Here is a 23,349-nt window from a genome sequence, read left to right as displayed (position 1 = left end):
AGAGATCTGAAGCATAATCCAACCTTTATTGAGAACAAGGAATCATCCTTAATACACCTATCTACATAAGCATACGACAACTCTGTTTTGAAGGGCGGTGGTCACAGACAAAGATAAATTACATTCATCATACTAAAAGGCAAGTCCAGTATATGAGAGGAGCTATTCTCAAACGTATCGTGCCATCAAAGTGCATCTTGTTTCGTCGAGACCTTTCAGCAGTTGGTGTCGTACATTGCAAGCCCCTGCAACTCCGGACCTTCTAAACGTGGATTGTTCTCAAAGCTACACATGAGAGAGGGATACTTAAAAGCAGTTGGAAGAGTAAGAAATCTACTGAATCAACAGACCAAAATGATCATGGCTTATTGGCACACCAACTTTAGAAACTGAGTTGTCCAGTGGATCAGTCATGGTAAGGTTGCTTTTTAAGTAGAAGCAGCTGCTTTTAGTGAAGAAGGATGAAGGAATAACAAACAACAAATTAATCTAACTAGACTAGCATAAATTATTGCATTAAAAGAATAACTAATTCCATAACATCACACATGCTATAGTAAACTAAGATAACTTATGGGAAATAAGCTCTTATTTTTTCAAGTCTCAGTATTGACAATCATATTTGAAGACCCATTAAGAGTCTCTATACATGAACTGCATATTTGTTCTCGTTCATAGCATCAGTTCTTAAGGCTGTACTTATGCAGCATTCCACCGAATGACTAAATTCTGATGCAAATTTCAATTTTAATGACACCAATAGAAGTGGAGTTCAAGTGACTGACTGCCATTAGCCATTGGCATAGATTTACAAAGTTCTACCAACCGAAAAAAGGAATGATTGTTGATCACTACTTGGTTTTCAACAACCAACATGCAACTAATAAAGCAGATTAAATCTAGCACAAACACAAGGAAATATGTGAGTGCGAAAAGTACTTGTTTAATGGGATGTGTTCAAATGGTCCAGTGGTCGGAATTGTTCCGCAAAGATCGTTGTTTGATACATCTCTGAAAGTAAAAGGAAAAAAAAGAATGTTATTAGCTAACATAATGCACTATTCTGAATAACATAATGTATGCCACAACCAAATTGAAGCACTTACACGACTTTGAGACTGGAAGTTTTAACAAGTTCCCTTGGAATTTGACCAGTCAAACGGTTATCATTGAGCCGTCTATAAAAACAAACATATATGAATTACTTTAGATCTGTAGTATATGCCAATAAGATGGAAATGGCTTAAAATTAATGCAGAAAGATACGAAGTTCTACCATATAAACCTAGTGTACTAGATACTCGCCCTGCCTTGATTGTCAGAACTTTAGGATCATATTACAACCAACATAAAGCTTACTTCACAAATGTTAAACCTAGCAAAAACCTCTACATAATAGAACGTCATAAACAATACCAAAAAACAAATTTAACAAACTGACTTACCATCGCTCACACAATTTAAATAAAGGATGAAAATTTGCATAACTTACAAGAATACAAGAGACTTCAGCTTCCCTAATGTTGGCGGGATAACCCCTGAGATGTTGTTATTATACAAGTCCAGGCTGATGAGACTCTTCAGATTACCAAACTCTGCTGGTATTGCCCCTTGAATATTGTTTTTGTAAAGTTCCCTATATGAAAAAAAAATATCATGGAACCCATGATTGACATCAAGAAATATTTTATTTAATGATAAAGGAACACAAAATGAAGAGCAGTAAGATTGACAAATATTATTAAAATATCACTGAAATTTCATAACAAAAAGTGTAGAATGAACAAATTCATGATTGAGACCTGTATAAGCAACTAAACAGCAGATAATAAATTCTGTCATAACTAACGTACAGATCAAGCAGGAAATCTTTCTGGATTCCCAATTGATAATCTGCAGCTGTCAAATAGCTTGCTTCTCTTTAGTTATAAACATAATCCATAAGTTAGTAGATAAATTGTTCATAAGAAGTGATTGTTTTATAGGTCAAAGTAGGATTGGATATGCCACAAAAAGCCAGAATCAAGCTGGACTGTTTAAAAAAATATTCTTGAATTGAACTCCTAGTTTGAACAGATTTTTGACTGCAATTGGTGGGATGCCCAAATTTGTCAAGATTGGCCAAATAGACCAAATCTCAGGTCACCACCAAGTCCAACCTTGTTTTCTAGTGGTTTACAGATCCTTTTCCACTCGATCCCACCAAGTTCCAATCAAGTTCAGATGATGCTGAAAAAAAGATTATTATCATGTTGTATGATATATTTGGAGATGGTACATTAACAGAACACAGCATGGGTGCCTGCCTCATGCCATTACATTTATTTGGTTAGCTGTTTCCTAGTCCAAGAAAAGTACTATGGCACCAGCATGGAACACACTATAGATCCTTGTTCTTAGCCTGATTAGAATCCTCAAAATAAACAAGGAGCCAAATATCATCAAGAAAAGCTTCCCAACTATGATCTACAAGTCTTACAATAATGATTGATCAGAAGAAGCATTTCTCAGCTCATGATGAAAATGCTGGTTCATTCCAAAATAAAAAATCTTTAAAAATGTCAAGGATCTAAGAATTTACCTATAGCTTCTAACAAAATTTCTTGGTAAATGGAATTTTGTGCATATATAAATTGGTTCTTTCATAGTCAATATATTAAAGTTGGGCTTTGACCTCTAAATTTACTATTCTACACTTACGGATCTTCTGTATTTTATGCATCGTCCTCTTTGAAATAGGATGCAGCTTGAATGGCTAGACCAAAAAAATTGGCATTCTTATAGGAGTCGATGTGGGTCATATTTAACAACTTTCAAGTTTGAAAACAGAAATTTGAGTGATGCCATGACTTCCAATTCCCACCTCTAATGGACCAACTTCCACATTAACAACCTCAAGGTTTCTACCATCAATAAGCCTCTTAAGTGTTTGGAGTCTCACACCTTAGGGCTGAGGTAACTTGTGTCCAAGATTATAAGACTCTCATTCCTTAGATCTATAAGTTAATATCCTCCAAACAAATTGTCTCACATCTTAGGGCTGAATTGCGTCAAAGAATATCATACTCTCACTCCTTAGATCTAAGTTAATCATCTCTTGGGTGTTTAGTTATCTCCATACCGGACAGTATTTTTCGAAATTAAAAACCCTGCATTTAACAACGTGATGCCAAGAGTGCCAAAATGGTTTGAAAACTAGTTTAATCTATTAGCTTCTTTCCATTGAATTTACTGAGCAAATGACTTCGAATATTTAAGCCTCCTAATTTGCAACAGTTTAGGTGGGTAACTTGCAATTATCATCAAGTTTTCAACTGTAACATTTTTCACAGACCAACATTAGTTGCCAGAATGCCAGGATTGCTCAAGGAGACAAATAATAAGTTTCATTGAACTATGGAAAAAGATGGGAGCTTAATCTTAAATTTGATTAAAATTTTCATCCCAAAAAGGAAGTTTCTTTTTGTTTGAAGAATTAACAAAGAAATAGTTTATCAATAAAATATTTTATCAACAAGGAAGATTATATCAAAACAAATAAGGAAATATTTCTTTCCTGAAGAAGAAAATATAAAATGATTGATGTATTTTCATTTATGGTATGTTTTTTATTTTATTCTTCCTTATTTCTGTAATTTTTCTTTTTTATTCTTGTACTTGGGGTCCTTAGAAAGCAAAAAGACATTAAAATTAGAACGTCAATCAATGAATAATGAACAATTCTTTTTCCCATAATATATATGAATTGTGGGTGGTTACTTCTCCTTTTTCAATGGTATGATATCATTGTCTATGTGTGAGATGTGTAGTGTAAAACATTGATCCCTCAAAGTTAATTTTTAAGCCATAAAATATATGAATTGTAGGTGGTTACTTCTTTTTCAATGGTATGATTTCATTGTCTATGTGTGAGATGTGTAGTGTAAAACATTGATCCATCGAAGTTAATTTTTAAGCCAGATCGAGCCTGGTTGTTTTTCTTCCTTCTTTTATCTTATCTAAAATCTTCTATTTTACAACTAACAAATCCTAGAAAAATATTTTTTCTTTGACCCCCGTGCATCTTGTCCTATATCAATAATTCTCCATCAGATACTGTCTTTAACAAAGAGACAATTAAAACACTATATATCATAAACATTCATTACCTCCAAGATGAGTTTACAGCAAACAGGCAAAATAGACAAGCACTGGAATAAAGAATAGCACATGAACCTCATACGTAAAGACAAGACCCTCTTACAGATATTGCAAATGTTCTAGACGTCCAAGCTCAGGTACAAGATGGCCAGACAAATTTGAATTGCCCAGGTCCCTGTGAAAAGCAACATATAGAGCAAATTATAAATATCACACTGATCAAAGATAAAGGATAACTTGCAAGCAAATAAGGTGGACAGTACAAAAAATACAACGTGCAATGAGGAAGAATATGTAAAGTTGAATATTTGAACCATGGACAGAAGTGTTAGATGTCCTACTTAAAACTTGGTCAAAAACTCAATGTCTACAATGAACAAATAGTGTCCACTAATTTGTGAACTACATCAATTGCATTCCATCACCATAAACCCCAACACTTATGCTTTCAAAAATAGAGGAGAATACATATAGATCATAGACCTTGTAACCATCTAGGAAAAATAACTTGCCATGTACCCAGGTGAAATAAATATGGTCAATGGATTTGTCATAGAGATTCTAGAAATTGGTAACTTTTCCTGTTCATCTGTTGGAAATTATTGCTTACTGTTCCTTTATTAAGTGTCTAATGTGTCATCAAATTCAGGAACTTCCATAAACTTGAGCATTAACTTAGTTTTAGATTATCCCCTAACCGAACTACAACATGTCAACTTCCTTAAGCACCAAAAGTTGTGGAAGTTCATGTAGTATTAAGTTGATATTGTCCATAGAAAATTTGTGTAATAATCACTAGCTTTCCTTTTGTGCTGCACACCACAGCTACAGAAAAATTACACTTTTTGGACTATGTTCTCTGCACAGACATGTCATGGAATTAGAGCAGTTGTTCTCTAAAAGAATTTCTGCGCAAGGATGAAGTCTGAAACCAGCCAACAACAACACCATTAACTTTTTAAGCCTTATTATATTAAAAGATCGGGTGGAGATTAAAAAAAAAACTGAATTTCAGGCAAATAATAAAGATTTCCCTCTCTCCAATAACTAGGTCTGGAGTATAGATGAGAAATGAATAGCGTAACACAACTTATCAAAAGTTAGATTTCATCGATACATATATAACAAATTAGCAAGATATCACAAAGTTACATTATGAGCATGAGTTGAATCTGCTACTACAGTACTTCTTAATGGCAAGTATTATTGAGACATTGACAATTCCAACAAGGCATGCTGGCACATTATCTATATAAATTTAGCATCTTAAGAAAGATTCCTTGACAATTCTTTCAAAGTTGTCTTAAACGTTTTCAAATCTAGTCTAGTTTCAAGCTTCATTGGCTGATTGCGATGGTGCTTTAATAACAGAAACATAAATTTATACAGAAAGAATTAGCGGATACTGGATATTAACCTTATGATGGTATATTAAAAGCACAGAAGGATACTTACCATGTCTACTATCTCCTTTTGTTCCTATCTTAACCATTCTTAAACATCTATATAAATCATGAAAGGATACAATAACTATGTTGAATCCAGAATCTTGATGACATATACAAAGAACACTGATTTAACTCTGTTTACTCTGTCAAATTTCATTTATACATCACATGATTTTCCTTATCTGTTCATTCTCATGAATTTTCTTTAAATTGTATTTGTCACTTCCCATAACCATCCTCATCTTTTGACAGTTTCCATGCCACAAACTCCTCTCCGAGGACCCTTTTCAATACAATGCATTACTCCCTTTTACCACCAATAACCTTCTCCTCCTGAAAACTAAAGCTCGGGACACTAGCAATAAGAATATCAATTCATACCTTCATTATATTCAGTAAGCGAAGAGGGGTGAGAGACAAGCAGTCTGTACAAAACCTTTTCACTTAATAATGGCACCACAGCCAAACAATACAAATTAATTGCTTAAATGCTTCCAAAAAGGAAAATAAAGAATATGACACGACAGCAAACATTCTTGATGCGTCCAACCTCCCATTTCTCTCTATGTTATTAATTTATTAAATGCTTCAACTTTTTGCTAATAAGGAATTTTACGCATGAACTAACTATGCCTACTTTTGTACTTTGCACTCTAAAGGATGCAATTTATTCATGGAAGTTCTTCCCAGCAATATTCGTACTTTATCTCTATTTCCTAAAATACCATGATAATTAAGATATTCATAGTAGCTTCTGTTAACCCAGAAAGTTGATGATATTTTCATAATTACTTGCCAACTCCATAAAAAGTTGTTCAACTACTGGAGAAAATAAAAACATGAAAAAAGAAATACATGTATATATAAGCACAATATCCTCAATCTTCCAACAAGATTCTCAATTTACATATTTTCCCAAAAGTTTCACCAAATCTACATCATAACAATTAACAGCAAACTACTACTCGACCATCAAATCATGGAAAAAAAATTCCAAATTTGCTAACAAATGCAGTCCGGCTACACAAATCCCACTCAAATCCCGATAAATTCATAAATTCAGGGAAAAAGAATGTAAATTAAAGAGAACCTAGGAGGGGAGAAAGGAATGCAGAGGCGCAAGTACACCTACACGCGAGTGACACGATTGTCCTGATTGCAGGTGATATGGAACCAAGTACACGGGTTCACGAGCGTCGGATCCCAGCTCTGCAGCACGTTATCGGGGTCCGAGAGGCTCTTCCGCAGCGCGTAGAGCGCGTCCCCCTCGGAGTTGGACGAGACCAACCGGGGCGACAGCAAAGCCACCGCCAGGACCACCGCCAGGGTTCTCGCTACGACGTCGGCAGCCACGACCATGGCTCCCCTCGCCCAAGGATTCGCACCACCGAGATCTAGGTTTAGGTTATTCGGCGCTACTTCGAGGTGGGTTGGTTTCGGTGGGAATGCGAAAGGCGTCCACTACAGGAGGAGTAAAAGGAGAGAGGAGAAGCCGATGCTTAAACTGTGCGTCCGTAGTCCTTTAGCTTAAATAGTTACTTACGAGCGGGACGAAAAAGAGCAGTAGTTTTAAATGTGGTTGGATTCGGATAACAGCTATCGAAGTCTGACACCGGTCTTTGGACGTCATTTATTGCAATTTCAATTGTAACCCATTTCTTAAACTTCCTTTGTATGTTCGTACATCTGTCAAGTAGCCAATGGCATTTGAAGTTTGAGGTAAAAATGGTCATTCGATTCTCTCTCCTCTGTCGAGCTCTTCTCATCATGTCCTGTCAAATTTGATTCCCTCCATCTGTCTTCTCCACCAGCTTCTTCTCTTGTTGAGGGGAGGGGTTCCAAAAAGACAAAGAGACAAGGAGACAAAGAAGCTTTTGCTCATGCTTTATCCCTCCGAGGAAAAGCATGACCACTAAACTAAGTTGAGTGTGACCTAACTCCATTATATTAGTGTTTGATTCACGTCAACAGTAGCCGACCGTCTCCACTGCAAAGTGGAATTCTTTTTTTACTGGGAAAGGTTGGCAAAGTGAAACTCAACGATAATATTGGCATGCATATAAATTATAATTATATTATTTTATAAAAAAATATTTTTTAATAGTAAAATTTAAAATTAAATAATAATAATATATTAAATCTAAAATATATATTTTTTGATATCACTCAAATCATCTTTCTTCTTAAATACATCATCATCCGACATCTTTCTATCCTTTATAGTATTATTATAAATGATGAAATAAAAACTAAAAGTAGATAAGAATAGAACTATAATATTTTTTATATATAATCCCTATGAGGTAGAGTAGAGGGGCTATGATAAATAATTATAAGAGTTCCTCGTTATCCTAAATAAAGAATTCTATCATAATTAAACTTCTTTTTTATTGATCGATGACTCTAATCAAAATATAATTAGAATTATAATATATCTTATTCTCTCACTTAGCTCATTAATTAATAAGATGTAAAAAAATTTAAAATCATAATAAATAAAATAAAATAAAATTTTATTTAAATTTTTTTCTAATTAGATTCTAAAAATTTTAAAAAATATTTTATATATGATCACAAATTTTATAAAATAAGCCAATAAATCTAATAAATATAATAATATTATATTATTTAAGTCTGATTATCAATGCTAGTGATAGTGATTATATATCATTAATGGCATACTATCTTTTATGTACCATAATATAATTAGTCGTTCCTAATACAGTTCATAATGATATCTTTAATTTGTTTGTCATTTAACCATATATATATATATATATATATATATATATATATATATATATATATATATATATATATATATGTGTGTGTGAATAGAATAACAAAAATAAATAGTTTTAATTATATAAGAAATAATATCAATTATGATATCTACATCACCATATCTGAGTTGCTCACGAGCTTAAATATAATAACATATTCTTTAAACACCTTAGGTTATAAGATCTCAATAAATTGATTATCAATTAATATAGTGAAACTCATATTTTTCAATTGATATTAGTTATTTTTGAACTATTTCCATAACTATTTTATATCATAACTCATGAAACTATTAGAATACTTATCATTTTTAGAAAAAAAAATTTGTTGCAATATATCATAAAGTATCGTTAGTGACTTGGCAATTAAGTTTGACCATGCCAAATCTTAAGATAAAATTTCATAATCATATAGTTTGATTAATGGCATCAAAGCATGTCACAAAATCTTCTATTTTCAATAATATAATTTGCATTATATTACTCTTAAAAATTACTCCTTCAATTAATATAAATATAAATCATAATATGGATCTCCTTATTGTTGAGGTAATTTGCAGACTCAACATATGAAAATCTTGATTTGATCTCTTGTGAGCATATAATCATTTATTTTTTATAAATATCTTATTACTTTATTTATAGTCTTTCAATATTTTATTTATGAGTAACTCTAATATCTACACAGCATCCTTATTGTAAAACTTATATATATGGTATAGACTTAAACATATAATAGACTTCCAAATACATATCCATAAGAAACGTTCGAACTTCCGATGAACTCTCAAACTCTCAATGAAAGCTTGTTCTTGACTCCGGGACTTCATTTTGCTTTATGCCTTGATCACTATTGTAGTTAATCCTGCACAAATAAAACCTACTTCGATCTAGACAATTATTATAAAGCTTGAATCATGTTGTCCAGTATGTCATTGGTTCATCGACGCTTCGTCCGATTCTTCGGCGCATCATCATCTCTTACAGCCTATTGCCCAATCGATTAGTTGACCTCCGTAACTTCGATATCCTTAGCACAATTTTTGCTCTTCTTGGCCCGATACCTAAACTCATGGCCCGAAGCCTTCTGCTGATACGTCGATCGATCATCCAACTCGACGTCCAATCTTCTGACATGTTCTACTTCGGCTCAACATGATTCTTCTTGCTTTTAATTGTCTTTCCTTGATCGAAACTTCCTGCGTCACTCAAAACGCAGATCAAATCATAAACACTATTAATTAGTTTCATCATCAAAATCCGAGATTTAACAATAAATTCATTAGTAACTGAATAAAACTACATACTAAATCTCTTTGAGACTCGATCAATATACTTTTTTTTGAGATAGTTCTAGTAATATTCGAGATCTATTCATAAATATCTCAATACCAATAACATAAGTTATTTCAATCATCTTAATTTTTGCAGTGAGAAATATTTTAGTCTCATGCAATAAGCCAAGATTATTGTTGGTAAAGAAAAAATATCATCTATAGATTAATATAACAAATTTGCTCCTACTAACTTTCAAACATAAACATAACAAATTTGCTCCTACTAACTTTCAAACATAAACACTAATCAATAATATTCTTTTAAAAATCTAAATGAAGTATTGGTATCATAGGATTTTATATACTATTGTCTAGAAGTTTATTTAAGGTCATATATATATTTCCTAAATTTACAAGCTAAACTTTTTCTTTTCCTTCTTTGTGAATCCTTTATGTTGTTTCATATATATTTTTTCATCTAGATCCTAATTCAAAAAACTTATTTTTATATTTATATGATGTAAATCACGATTATAATGAGCTACCAATATCATAATGATTCTTAATGAATCTATTTAAAAATAAAAAAATACCTCATTATGATTGATATTTATAGTAAAATATTTGACCACAAGTTTAACTTTATATAATTCTATATTATCTTTTAAGTTATGTTTAGTCTTAAAGATCAATTTACAATCAAACTCTTTTACAATTATAGATAATTTGATGATTATTTAAACATCATTCTGGTCCATTAATTTTAACTTTTTTTCATTGTATTGCAACACTTTTTATAATTATCATTTTTATGAAAAATAATAAGAAAGTTTTTTTGATTCTTATGTCATAATCTGGTTCTTGTATATATACCACATAATCATAAAAAATGATAGGTTTTTTTTTCTCTTTAATATTTTCTCAAAACTATCAATTATCGTTATTTTATAAGTTCATCAATGGTGATATCAATGTCATGTGAGAGTTAATCAATATTATTTTATTATTTACCTTCATCAAATCGTTTAGTGATTTAAGAAATAACAAACTCTCAAATAAAAAATGATAAAGGGAGTATCAACATGTATCTCCATAATATTAAAATATGAGATTATCACTTATGCTAATTCATTAATTAATAAAAAAATAGCTAAAAGATCAAAATCATCCATAAAATTTACTATCCTTATTGAATTTGATTTTTTTGACCTTTCTATCTAATTATTTCTCAATTTTATTTATATATACCTAAGGGCATTAACAACTTGAGATATTATATGAATTAGATTTATATAGTCATGTTTCAATAGATCATCTATAAAGGTGATAAAATTTTTTCTTTATACAATAGAGAATATGGAATGATCTATAAATATAAGTATATATAATCTCAAAGAATTCATGAAACTACATTTCATCTTATACATTTGATTGTAGAGTCATTACAAACTTAAGATTCACATTAATTTATAAACTACTATATAAAATTTCATAATTAATCGTTATTGAATAATAAATATACTGAGTTTGTCATTACCAAAAGAATGATAATGTTCTAATAATTCTGGATAAAAAATTAAAATTTTAGAATTATAAAAAATATCATATATTCTTAAGATTCATTAGATGAACTATCTTTAAACATAGGTAATAAGTAATTATAACTATCGCTTAAGATGTTCTCTTGTAATGATGAATCTTTTATGCTCCTTTGGTTTGTTCAAGTTAAAATGAAATCCTATCAAATATAATCTATCAAATATTTAAAAAAACTTTTATAATATTTAATTCAAAACATACAAAAGTTAGCTTATATCTTTCCTTTACAAAGCAAATCTTATAGTCCTTCTTACATTTCTTACAATAGAAATAGTATTTTACTATAAAATTTTTTCTTGTATGAGTTTTTATAACCTTTATAAAGATTTATTTAATAAATTATACTTTAACTTTCTTTTATTGTTAACCACTTCTTGAGTAGTAATCAAAATATCATAAGATCATTCCCACTTTAATTTTAATTCTTCCTAAATACACAGTCAACTCATTTAAGTTTCACTTATCCTTTATTTATTCTATAATAAATTTTAAATAAATAAAATTAAAAAAATAACAATGAATTACATAATAAAGACTCATCATGTCAAACATTCTTTATCCTCACAAGTTTGTCAATCATAATGAGGATATGTCTTAGAATTCTTTGAATGCTTTACATGAAATCAATTCTTTTATTGAGGTATTAATCAATAACTTGTTAACAAATTTTAGTGTGTAAGTTGTATACTATAATGAAATCTAAATTTTATTAATAATTATCACAAAATTAAGCATAAATAGATATTTTCTAATTATTTATTTTAATTATTTGTTCCATAGAATTTTGAAAAGTTAAATACATGAGGTGTAATATACATAGTATAAATTGTATATGCTCAAATTATTTATAATAATTTAATCTAAAAAATAGAAACATTAGAAGCATAATAGTATAATGGGAATACCATTATAATAATAATATAATGGGAATACCATTATAATAATAATAAATATAATATAATATTTTGAGTTTTTCTATTGAACTATAGATATCACATGTATTTTATCTTTCAGTTAAATATTAACATATCTAATGTTTATATAAGATTTTATAATTATGGAAGACTAATATTATCTTTGTAGAATAGTATTACTATATTTGGATATATAATCCTGAGTTGTATGAATATCCAAAATAGTATTATCCTATCTCATCTTATAATTATTTGAAATAGATATTCATTTGGGATTATCAAGATCTCATAATTATATATACTATTATAAATATTATTTTTTAAATATTATTTAAGATTTGTTTTATAATATAATTTCATAAATTTATTAGTCTAGGGGACGTTGGTGGCTATAAGAATAATATAATTATATAAAATATATTTTTATATATCATATAAATAGTAAAATATTTATTATAATTTACACCCAATAAGTATATCATATCAAGCCATTTTTAAAGCTATAAATTAGACAAAATTTAGGAATATAAATTATAAATAATATATATAAATTATAAATAATTATTATTAAATATTAATCAGTAAAAAAATCATATGATACTGTAATAATATTTCATATTTATTTAATATGCATGTGAATAACTATATAAATATTCAATAATAATTATTAAAATTTAAGTGTCATAAGTAAATAAAAAAATTAATATTTTATAAGAAAAAAATATAAAATATCTTAATTTATATATTTTTATAATTTATATTAAATTAATATTTTAAGAATAGAGGATCTAAAATAAATAATGAGGAGAGTCGCTCCCATCAAAATTATCCCAATAAAAAATTTTACTATAATTATATTTATTTTCTATTGACCGATAGTCTTGATCAACATCTAATCAAAATTACATTATTTATATAATTAAATAATAAAACATAATCTACAGCCGTCCACGTAAACAAATAGCAAGACAAAACTGTGTCCAGTTAAGATGGGGAGGACGGTCTCAAAGTAAAGTCGGAAGTGTCGCCAATATAATAATTGCACTGTTCTAATTGTTTACAGAAGAAATAGTTTTTCTGCACGTCACTATATTGGTGACCAGCTTTTGTAAGATTCTGATGAATGTTATTGTTGCTAAAAATTCTTTCATTATTATTATTATAGTGAATGGATTTCCTTGTGAACAGATTCCTTCGGGAAGAAGAAAAAGCTGTTCATCATGAACATGAGTTTGATTAGTATTGTTCGAATTCCTTTGGGAAGGAGAAAAAGCTGTTCATGATGAACATGAGTTTGATTAGTATTGTTCGAATTCCTTTGGGAAGGAGAAAAAGCTGTTCATCAGATTAGTATTGTTTGACTTGATCCTCAGAAAAGGAAAATAAAAGTCTTATAAGAAGGAATTATTCTTCATGGGTGGAGCAGATAGCAGAAACCAATTAATTATACACTGGTATCATATTTAATTGTATAACCAATAGTCATGATGGACGGAGAGAATATGGTTCTGATAATGGTCTTTTTTACAGAAAAAATAATTGTCCAGAGGTGAGTCATTGACATGGCAAAGAATGCCCTGGTTTTCTTTACAAAGGAGTATACCATCAAATGATGTGTGGCAAGTCTCTAGTTGAACTAATGAGGTAATTGAAGAAACCATAAATTCAATAAAAAAATATTAAATATAAGATATAATTATATAAATTATAAGATTTATATATATATATATATATATATATATATATATATATATATATATATATATATATATATATATATATATATATATATATATATATATATATATATATATCATATGGGTCTGACAGCATCATACCCGGTATATAGTCTTTGGGTTATAAGATTGATGAGGGACTCTAGGTATACGGTAACTGAGGACAAACAGGTCCAAATGGATTGGATTCTCCTGTATTGTTTAGAGACTACGGTGTAGTGACCTAGTACATCCGTAATCGATGAGTCGAGTGAATTATTATAAAGATAATAATTCACTGAGCCAGAATGAGTTCTGACAGGTATAACTTATGATCAGCTCGATATTGAGCCTAGAGTGTCACACACATATGATAAGTGTTACGATGAGTAGAGGTTCGAATATGAGATATCCGCTAGACCCCTTATCTTATCAAATATCCAATAAGCTCTTCAATTATTGGATCATATGGATGAGATCCAATTGTTGAATCTCGTATTTTGATAATGAAACCACTTGATATATGTTTATGATTTAATCTGCGTTTTGAGTGACGTAGGATGCCTCGATTAAGATGAGACAATTAAAGCAGGAAAATCATGTTGTGCTGGAGGAACATGTTTGAAGATTGGACGTCGAGTTGGTGGATCGGTCAACGTATCGACAGAAGGCTTCGGACCGTGGACTCAGGCATCAGGCTAAGAAGAGCGGGTATTGTGCCAAGGATATCGGAGTTGCGGAGTCAACTAGCCGATTGGGCAATAGGCCGCAGGAGAGGACGATGCGTCGAATAATCAAACGAAGCGTCGAGGGACCAATGATATACTAGATAACTTAGTTAATTGCTTAGGATTAATTGTCTCGATCGAAGTTTTGTTTTACATATGCAGGATTAACTACGATGGAAGTAAGATATGCAGTAGGAGTTACGCTGGAGTCAAGACTATGATCACGTTGGGAGTTCGAGAGTTCGACGGAAGTCCGGACAGTCATCGGAGGTTCTGCGGGAACAAATCCGAGAAGTCCAGGAGCTTGCTAAAAGAAGCTCGTCGGAACTTGCCAAGTGGATCGTCGCAAGTCCAAGAGTTTGCCGGAAGTCCGCAGGAGCATCACCGAGGGTTCATCTGATGATCGACGGAAGTTCGTCGGAAGCTCGCTGGAAGAAGCAATTGACGCATCGGAGCAAGTTGCAGTAAATGTCTTAAGAAAAATCGTAGTTAGCACGATGATTAAGTTAGAAATGGGAGGTGATCCCATTAACTTAATCTGGGGGCAATTGGGCCCTTCATAGATCCAAATTGGGTCGAATGGATCAACCCATTCGGACCAAAATTCCTGCCAAGCTGACACGAACTTAGCTGGTTTTGCCTAAGTCGTACGGCACCCTTGCGCGTCCGTCCGCAAAGGTCAGCCTCCCCGAAGCCTCCCATTGTCCCTTAGGACCAACAAAAGAGAGAACGGGTTAAAGAGAACGCCTCAAACGGGATCCACAAGCAAACATGTCCGAAAAACACTTCATAGACAAAGCAAATTACAAACAGACTTTACAAGCTCTGAACAGTGGCACAACAAAGGGTAAAATGGTCCATTACAGATCGAAAAAGCTCTCGAGCGTGTCCACATGACACAACCTTTATTTACAAGCCTAAAGAGGCCACCAACCCAACTAAAATGGGACTATTAAGCCTTCGGCCGCCCCTTTACATTCTGTACAAGGCATGAACATGCCAAAAGACACGGACATACATAAGCATTACATCAAACACCTTGTTTAGAAGTTTGTCCGTGACATTCTCCCCCACTTATCCCTTCGACGTCCTCGTCGAAGCCTTTGTGAACACTGCAACTCTTCGCCTTTGCTGAGTCTTCAATCTTCTGCTCTAGCTGCAATGCGCCTCCTGGCTCCCAGCTGCTCTCCGCTGCTGTTTCTGAGTAGTCGAACCTTTGATCCGCCATGCTGCTTCAACTCGCCAATGACTTTGACTCTGGTGTGGGGTTGGCTGAGTTGTGTTGATCCTCGTTGATTCCTGCGGATTCACCAAATGAAGGAAAAGACCATCCTTACTGCGCAAGTCTCTCAAAATTTCCACATGCTGCTTGAACTGGGTGGATGCTTGTTGGAGCTTTAACGAGCATCGCCTCGCAAACTTCTGAAGTTTTGGGTCCTTCCTCCACAAAATCTGCTCATTGACTCTTCTTTCAGTTAGTTGTCACATCCAAGTATGTTCGCATCACTTCCGCTTTCGATTGGCATTTCGTTGGGAAATGAGGCGGACAATCTACTCTCAGTAGCACTGATCACCGTTGGTGAGGATTTGACAACTATTGTCTTCCATTATCTTCGAAGGGTCTTTGAACTTGTGCAGAGCTCCTCTGCTAGATAGATAAGAGAACTGGGGTACTCGGTTTCGCCCATTCTCTTAAGAGTTGAGAAGGCAAAGGTTACTTGACTTCGCCCGCCTCCTCGAGGTTGTACTTCATGCATCGAGCTGGTTACTGGTCTTCGCCTGCTCTTTGCTCACACTTCTGAAGCACTTGAAGTGTTTGCACTCCTTGCGTTGAGTTAGCTACTGTGATTCACCTTCTCAATGCCATTGAACTTCTGGAATGCAGGAAGTTTTCACCCCAACTTGGAGTAATTCTCTGATAGATGAGGTCGCCTCTGGGATTATATCGTCTTCTCCATCAACCCTGCCGCCTACTCCACTGAGTAGCAAAGGTACAGCACCGCGTACTGCTTGCTTCGTTCCTTGGTCGTGCACTCTTGCATGACCCGAAGTCCTTCACTTACGACTATCTTGATGAGAAACTTGTTGACACCGGTCTTACGAAGTTTCTTGGCCTCTGCCCTTCAGCCTTGTCTCGGTACTTGGAGATTGCCTTTGCATACTCCACCTCCTCGGCCCCTTTCACGACCAAGCACTCTCCCTCCATGAGAGCAAGGGATCAATGACTTTCACGGAAGTCCCGCCTCTGCGGTACCATGGCGCTGCCATGCCCATGGCGCTGCCATGCCCATGGCGCTACTATCCGTCGCCTCGCCTCTGAATCCCTTTTCTTCACAATCAGTAGATATGTCTCTGTGGCACTCCTCTGAGTCCACCTCCATTCTAACTGATGCTTGATTTTGGGTAGCTAAGTCCCTTTGGACTCGTCGTCGCTTCCTCGCCCCTTTCGACCCCCTGCTTCAACACCTCTGTGTTTTCCAAGCAGTCCGTTTTGTCGATGGAAAGACAGACTGCAACTCCCATGCATGGCCTCTGCCATCACGTTGTAGAGTTTGCACCGATTCTGTTCTCCTTAGCTTCCTTGGTAGCAACGTTCGCTCACTCGACCTTGTCCTCTGACTTGTCGGGCTCCCTTAAGCGAATATGAACTCTGGAGCAGTCCAACTCTCCAGCTGCTTCGATCATACCTCTGCATGATCAAGTCCCTCCCATGGGACTCACTGGTACTTGCATTCGAACTTTTCCCTTGGTGGAACACAGCCCCCATATGCTGATGACCAAGGTTTTCATCCGATGCAAAATTCGATGCACGCACGAAAGACCCGCCTCTACGGTACCATGGCCTTCACTCCTTGAATCCATAGCCCTTCTTGTCGTCGTGTTGTTCACCAAATCGGAGCTCCCAGTAGCTCCCGATCATACCTCCATATGATCTCATCCCTCACGGGACTATGTCGTGTGTGTCGCATTGCCACGAACTGTTCCACCACGATCCGCTGCACCATGTCGCCTCCTGGTGACATCTCCATTGCATTCTGATCCTTGTGGAATAAACTCGAATTGTGAACCCTCCATGTGTGGCCTCTGCCAATACATCGCAGGGTCTCCTCCACCTTCGATTTTGTTCGCTCCTTTGGCAACCGACCTTCATCCACCCACTCTTGGGTCACACCTAGATGAAGCACCGCTCTAGGACAGTCCGTCGCCTAGTAGCTCCCGAAGTCCACCGACTTCACTGTGATTTGTGCACCATTGTCTGGATCCTGGGCCTCTGCCCCTACCAGCACAATCTCCGCTGCGCACCGCTTCCTTCATAGCAACTCGAATGACAACACTGTGGCATATTCTTCAAGAGTACCCGCCTCTGCGTCCTCTTGCCCCGTGCTAAGGCCTTCTGAACTCAACTTCGCCTCCGCAAATTGAGTCGCCTTAGTTCCTCCATCAAATGCTCCTCCGAGATAAGGTGCATGTGCCCCAAAGCTCCCTTCGTCTTTGGCACCATGCAAGATGAGTCCGCTCTGTCAGAATGAAGGACCCATGGAACAGCATGATTCTACTCCTGCCTCTGCAAGAGTTCATGTCCTTGACCTCTGTCTAGGGAAAGCGCTGTGCCTCTGCTCCATGTTCCAACTTCTATGCTGGCTCCCTTCATGCGGCTTGGGTACTTCGCCAAGTTACACCCTAGTTGTTCCGCTCCTTGTTTTTGCATTGAGTCGATGGTGGCCCTCGCGCCCACCATTCCACGGGTCAGCCCTCCCTTGAGTCCGATCTCCAGATCGACTCCAAGTGTGCCTTCATTTAAGTTGCTTTAGGTTGCTCCCCCACTTGATCTCGCAATGCATCCACCAATGCATTCTCTCGAGCGAGATCATGCGACAACTCCTCGCTGCTTGCTCGGTCCATTGAGCTTCGTGGAGTTGTTGTTTGTGATGTACTCCTCCTCAACATGTGAAGTCCGTCTCACATGATTCTCCCTCTGGAGTGCCGAGACTTATCCCTCCTGGATAACTGTCCCGTTGGAGCAACATCTCTCTTCGTTTCGGAGACCACCATCCCCTTGGACTACTCCGATCTGCTGAAAAAACTGTGCATTGTTTTGCCTCTTGCAAACGCACTTGCTAGATTGCGCCTCCACGTCAATACAGCCACCGCTGCACCCCTCCAGGCCTAGCAACATGCTGAACTCGTTGCACACTTCAGCCTCCTCCGGACGTATCCTTCACATGCCGAAGAGAAAGTTTCAATGCTCCATGGCGCCGAGTCTCGGTCGCCTTGGGATGGCCACGAACAATCCATCGTCCGCATACAAGCCCATGCATGAGTACCGAATTCTTCGAGTTAGCAATTCCCCTCACCTCTGTGAGCTTTGCACAACTCTTTCGGTCGCTGAGCAACTCATTCCACTTTGCATGGTCTCGTCCTTTTGCCAAGCGCCTCGCTTGCCTTGAGCACCATCAAGTAAAGTTGTCAACGTTGAGCCGTAGCTCAAACTCAGCCATCCCAACCTTTGTGCGCTCCAAATTCTTCCAAGCTTGCCTGTTCTCGTGGTGCCTCTTGCGCGAAGGGTTGGCCATTCCTCTGAATGCCAATCTCAGATGCCCGCTCCTCTGAGCGACTCTTTTCCCTACATCTCCATGCCCGTTTTTCCTCAAACGGTCGTGCGTTGCTGACTGCCCTCCATGCAGCCCCACTAGGTCCCCCACGTTTGCATGTCAAGTGTTTCTATGAGTACTTGTCCCGCTCTGATACCATATGACACGAACTTAGCTGGTTTTGCCTAAGTCGTGCGGCACCCTTGCGCGTCCGTCCGCAAAGGTCAGCCTCCCCGAAGCCTCCCATTGTCCCTTAGGACCAACAAAAGAGAGAACGGGTTAAAGAGAACGCCTCAAACGGGATCCACAAGCAAACATGTCCGAAAAACACTTCATAGACAAAGCAAATTACAAACAGACTTTACAAGCTCTGAACAGTGGCACAACAAAGGGTAAAATGGTCCATTACAGACCGAAAAAGCTCTCGAGCGTGTCCACATGACACAACCTTTATTTACAAGCCTAAAGAGGCCACCAACCCAACTAAAATGGGACTATTAAGCCTTCGACCGCCCCTTTACATTCTGTACAAGGCATGAACATGCCAAAAGACACGGACATACATAAGCATTACATCAAACACCTTGTTTAGAAGTTTGTCCGTGACAAAGCGGTGGCACCGCCCAAGAGATGGTCTCCCAAGAAAGATGGGCGGTGCAACCGCCCAGGTCAGGTTGTAGCATCGCCTGGGCTCAATCTCCGAGCGAGGCTGGGTGGTGCAATCGCTCAGTCTCCGAGCTGCCAGGCAGTTGTACTGCCCCAATCAGGAGGTGGTATCGTCAGGACCCCGGAAATCCGGGAGGTGACATTTTTGAGCTCCAAATTCAAACCAGTTTGGAGCCTATAGAGCTTCTCGAAGTTCAAGTATTGAGTCTCCACATCGTGTAGGATGTGGCTCATATAAAACATCAACCTTTAGACTTTCTCTTGCTCCCTTATCAAGATAAAGCTAATTGTTGTCGATGTTACCAAGAGGTATAAGTATAGCTCTTCACCGGGGCTAGAACTAGATAGTTCGGGTGACACCGCCAAGTACTCCTTGAGTTGCTCGAATGTTGGTTGCTTTAAGGTCCTAAAGAATGGTAAGCATCAATCACTGGTTCTTAAGGGAAAACAACTTAGAGCTACAATCTGCTTGGTCAATCACTGAACTTCCTTTGTAGATGCTAGAGGCTTTATGTTGAGGATAGATTATACTTTCTCTAAGTTGACACTCATTTTAGTTCGAGAGACCATAAAACCTTGAAACTTTTCAAAACTGACTTTGAAGGCACATTTTGCTAGGTTGAGCCATATTCAAAACTTCTTGAGTGTGGTAAAAGTCTCGGCCAAGTCAACCAGATGGGTGTTAGATGTCTGACTCCTGACCAACATGTCATCAACATACACTTCCATATTTCTCTATATTTAGAGCTAAAATATCTTATTAATCATTTTTTGATACATTACTCTAACATTCTTAAGTTCGAAAGGTATGACTTTGTGATAGTATAACCCTCAGGAAGTATGCTTTATCCTTTAGTGCCATTCTAATTTAATTATATTGTGAAAATGCATCCATGAAAGTAAGCTACTCATGGTCCAAAGTTATACCAACCAACTAATTGATCCAAGACAGAGGTTAATTATCCTTTGGACAAGCTTTATTAAGATTGGTGTAGTTAACACACACAAATCATTTTCCATTCCTCTTTTTTACAAAGACTATATTAACAAGCTATGTTGGGTAGTTCATGGATAAAATCAGTACATAGTAATTTATTGATTGCTTGTTGCTTTTCAATATGGGGCAAGCTTTCCGGAATTCTAGTGAATAGATTGATGTTGTGGGTCGATATTAAGGTGATGCTGATCCATAATTCGATCAATCTTTTGCATATCATTAGGGGTCCAAGCGATGACAATCCTCTGGTGGTTAAGGTGCCTCTTCCGAATGAGTTATTTTATTTGTTGCTTTAAATCATGACAATCCTTCGTATCATGTCTGTGATCTTGGTGGAAGCAACAAAACTTGGTGTGATTCCACTTGGCGGGGGGAGTCCGAAGAGGATGAGGTGCATGAAGTAAGCTCTTCACCCTTATCGCATGAACACCTTAGTGTGAGAATTATTCAATGATGTAAACTCTCTATGGGAATGAACCCAATCCCCTCTAAACTTATTGTTGTGGGGCCGCTTTGGATTATTCGGCCATGAGCTTCTTTCTTCTTTGATAGCCCTATTAGGCTTCGAGTTTCTCTTTTCGATAATCACATATTTCATGACTCTATGTCGGTTGGCCTCTTGTAACAGCTCGAGGAATGTGGCAGGAGGTCATGTGATGATCGAATAGAAGAATTTTGAGGGTTGGAGACTGCCAATATAAGTATCAAATATAATAGATAAACTCAAGTTCGCCACTAGTATTACTTCATCATTGAACCATTCGATATAACTGGCTAGGGACTCTTTGTCCATTTGCCTTATGGCCAAGAGGGAGGTTGTAGGTTTCTTCAGCAAGTAGAAGGTTTCTACAAGGCTATTAACCATAAGGTTTGAGGTTTAAATTCTCATTCTAACGTCAATCTGTTAGTATAGATTTTAGTTATCCAAGTTGAGATGGTGATTCAGATCCAACACAGGTCCATTCCAAGTTAGTCTCATTCTAAGTCATTGTTCGTAGAGAGTTGAATCTATAAAACTAAGTCGAGGGCATTCCTGACAAATACCTCTTTGATGGTTAAGTCAGTTTTGGATTCGATCCGATCGAACTAGCCAGCTAATATTGAGAATGAAGTTGTGTGTAAGAGTATACTTAGGATCTTTTTTAAAAGTGACTTTGGAGATAGTTACGCCCGAAATCGTTAGTGACAGGAAGTGGACATGCGACGTTTTAAGCAGGGTTCGGACGATTGACCATTTGGCCACGTATCACTAATTATGTGTTACTTGATCCGACTGCCACCATGTTCTCCGTGTATGGCCATCGTAACCTATGGTGATCAATTAGTTGATCGCATACTATCAGGTTACGTATCTGTCATGTCACTATGTACCTGTCATGTCACTATGTACCTATAAACATATATAGTAGAATATGAACTAATTCTAACATCTCCACTTTTCTTTTAGGCTTTTTTTTTTTTTATTGTTAGCACTTTATAGGTTAAATATATATATATCCAACAAATGATTATTAAATTAATGATAAGAAGGAATTTTAAGCATTGTATATAATAAACATTGACTAATCAATTTTATTTTTGACTGAATTGAAATCACTAATATAATTTAATTTTTGTAGATATTTGTTAGAGAAAAGTAAAAAAACAGTAAAATATCTTTTCTAACTAGCTTCAATTGAATTGATCTCATTTTGTTGAAAGTTACATGATCATAAATCATGGGAAAAACTTCTTGATTGCTTATACTTTTATTGATTCAAAAAAAAATCTATAATGATCAGATCTTTTTAAAGCTAATATTGTAATTTTGGCTATTATAACTTCATAAATTCTTTCATTTTTCTCTCTTCACTCCTTTGAATAAGTAGTCATTTTCAATTAAATGATAATCTTGTTGGGTATGGTTTTCTTGGACTTTTCAGCAATCATTTTCAATTAAATGATCATCTTGTTGTCTGTCTTATCCAATTAAACTGTTATTTTTTAGTATAACTATCAATCAAAATTACTTGTAACAACAAAAATTGACTTAAGCATGTTGAAAAAGCCATGGAAAAGAGACCTTAGTAAGAGCATCTTGTAGCTGATTGCTTAGAGGGTTGAAGCATGTTCACTAATAAAATGTTCTAATATCATCCAGATGATTCTTATGGACTGCAGAATAATATCTTGGAATCCATTAAGCATAATCTTAGATACTAAGCATTTAACAAGAAAATTTATTACTTTTATATTTGTATAAATATCCACTATTACATATAAAAGTCAAATAGCCACTATTTGTATAAATATCCTTCCTGCTTTCTATAGATCTTGGATCCATTATGTTCAACACAATCTCTTAGAATAATCTACATGCCATGCACCCTTCCATAAAACTTGACACTTGGAAGTATTGATTGTTGCAAATGAAAAGAAAATATCAAGAAGTAGGCATACAAACACACTGCATCCTGTTACAGAACACACCCAAGCACAGATCGAGTCTTC

General features: G+C 35.5%; 1 protein-coding gene across 1 annotated transcript; it reads right to left on the bottom strand.

Annotated features, from left to right (window-relative positions):
- Nucleotides 1-7: 7 nt before the first annotated feature.
- Nucleotides 8-7,047, bottom strand: LOC135670937 (leucine-rich repeat protein 1-like). The gene is made up of 6 exons (XM_065178712.1): nucleotides 6,721-7,047; nucleotides 4,244-4,315; nucleotides 1,493-1,636; nucleotides 1,107-1,178; nucleotides 940-1,011; nucleotides 8-285 (listed from the first exon to the last, which is right to left on the bottom strand). Exons 1-6 carry the CDS (start codon nucleotides 6,945-6,947, stop codon nucleotides 216-218), a joined length of 657 nt encoding a protein of 218 aa, XP_065034784.1. The 5' UTR covers nucleotides 6,948-7,047; the 3' UTR covers nucleotides 8-215.
- Between the last annotated feature and the right edge of the window lie 16,302 nt (nucleotides 7,048-23,349).

This window comes from Musa acuminata, unplaced genomic scaffold, assembly GCF_036884655.1.
Source record: "Musa acuminata AAA Group cultivar baxijiao unplaced genomic scaffold, Cavendish_Baxijiao_AAA HiC_scaffold_1137, whole genome shotgun sequence".
Lineage (NCBI taxonomy): Eukaryota > Viridiplantae > Streptophyta > Magnoliopsida > Zingiberales > Musaceae > Musa > Musa acuminata.
Note: the sequence above shows the minus strand (reverse complement) of the source record. Positions and strands in the feature narration are given on the sequence as shown.

Coding starts and splice junctions, on each gene's coding strand:
- LOC135670937 (XM_065178712.1), bottom strand. CDS start 6,947: ATGGTCGTGGCTGCCGACGTCGTAGCGAGAACCCTGGCGGTGGTCCTG. Junction 1,179..1,492: donor CTGAAGTCTCTTGTATTCTT/GTAAGTTATGCA, acceptor TTGTTTTTATAG/ACGGCTCAATGATAACCGTT. Junction 1,012..1,106: donor ACTTCCAGTCTCAAAGTCGT/GTAAGTGCTTCA, acceptor TTTTACTTTCAG/AGATGTATCAAACAACGATC.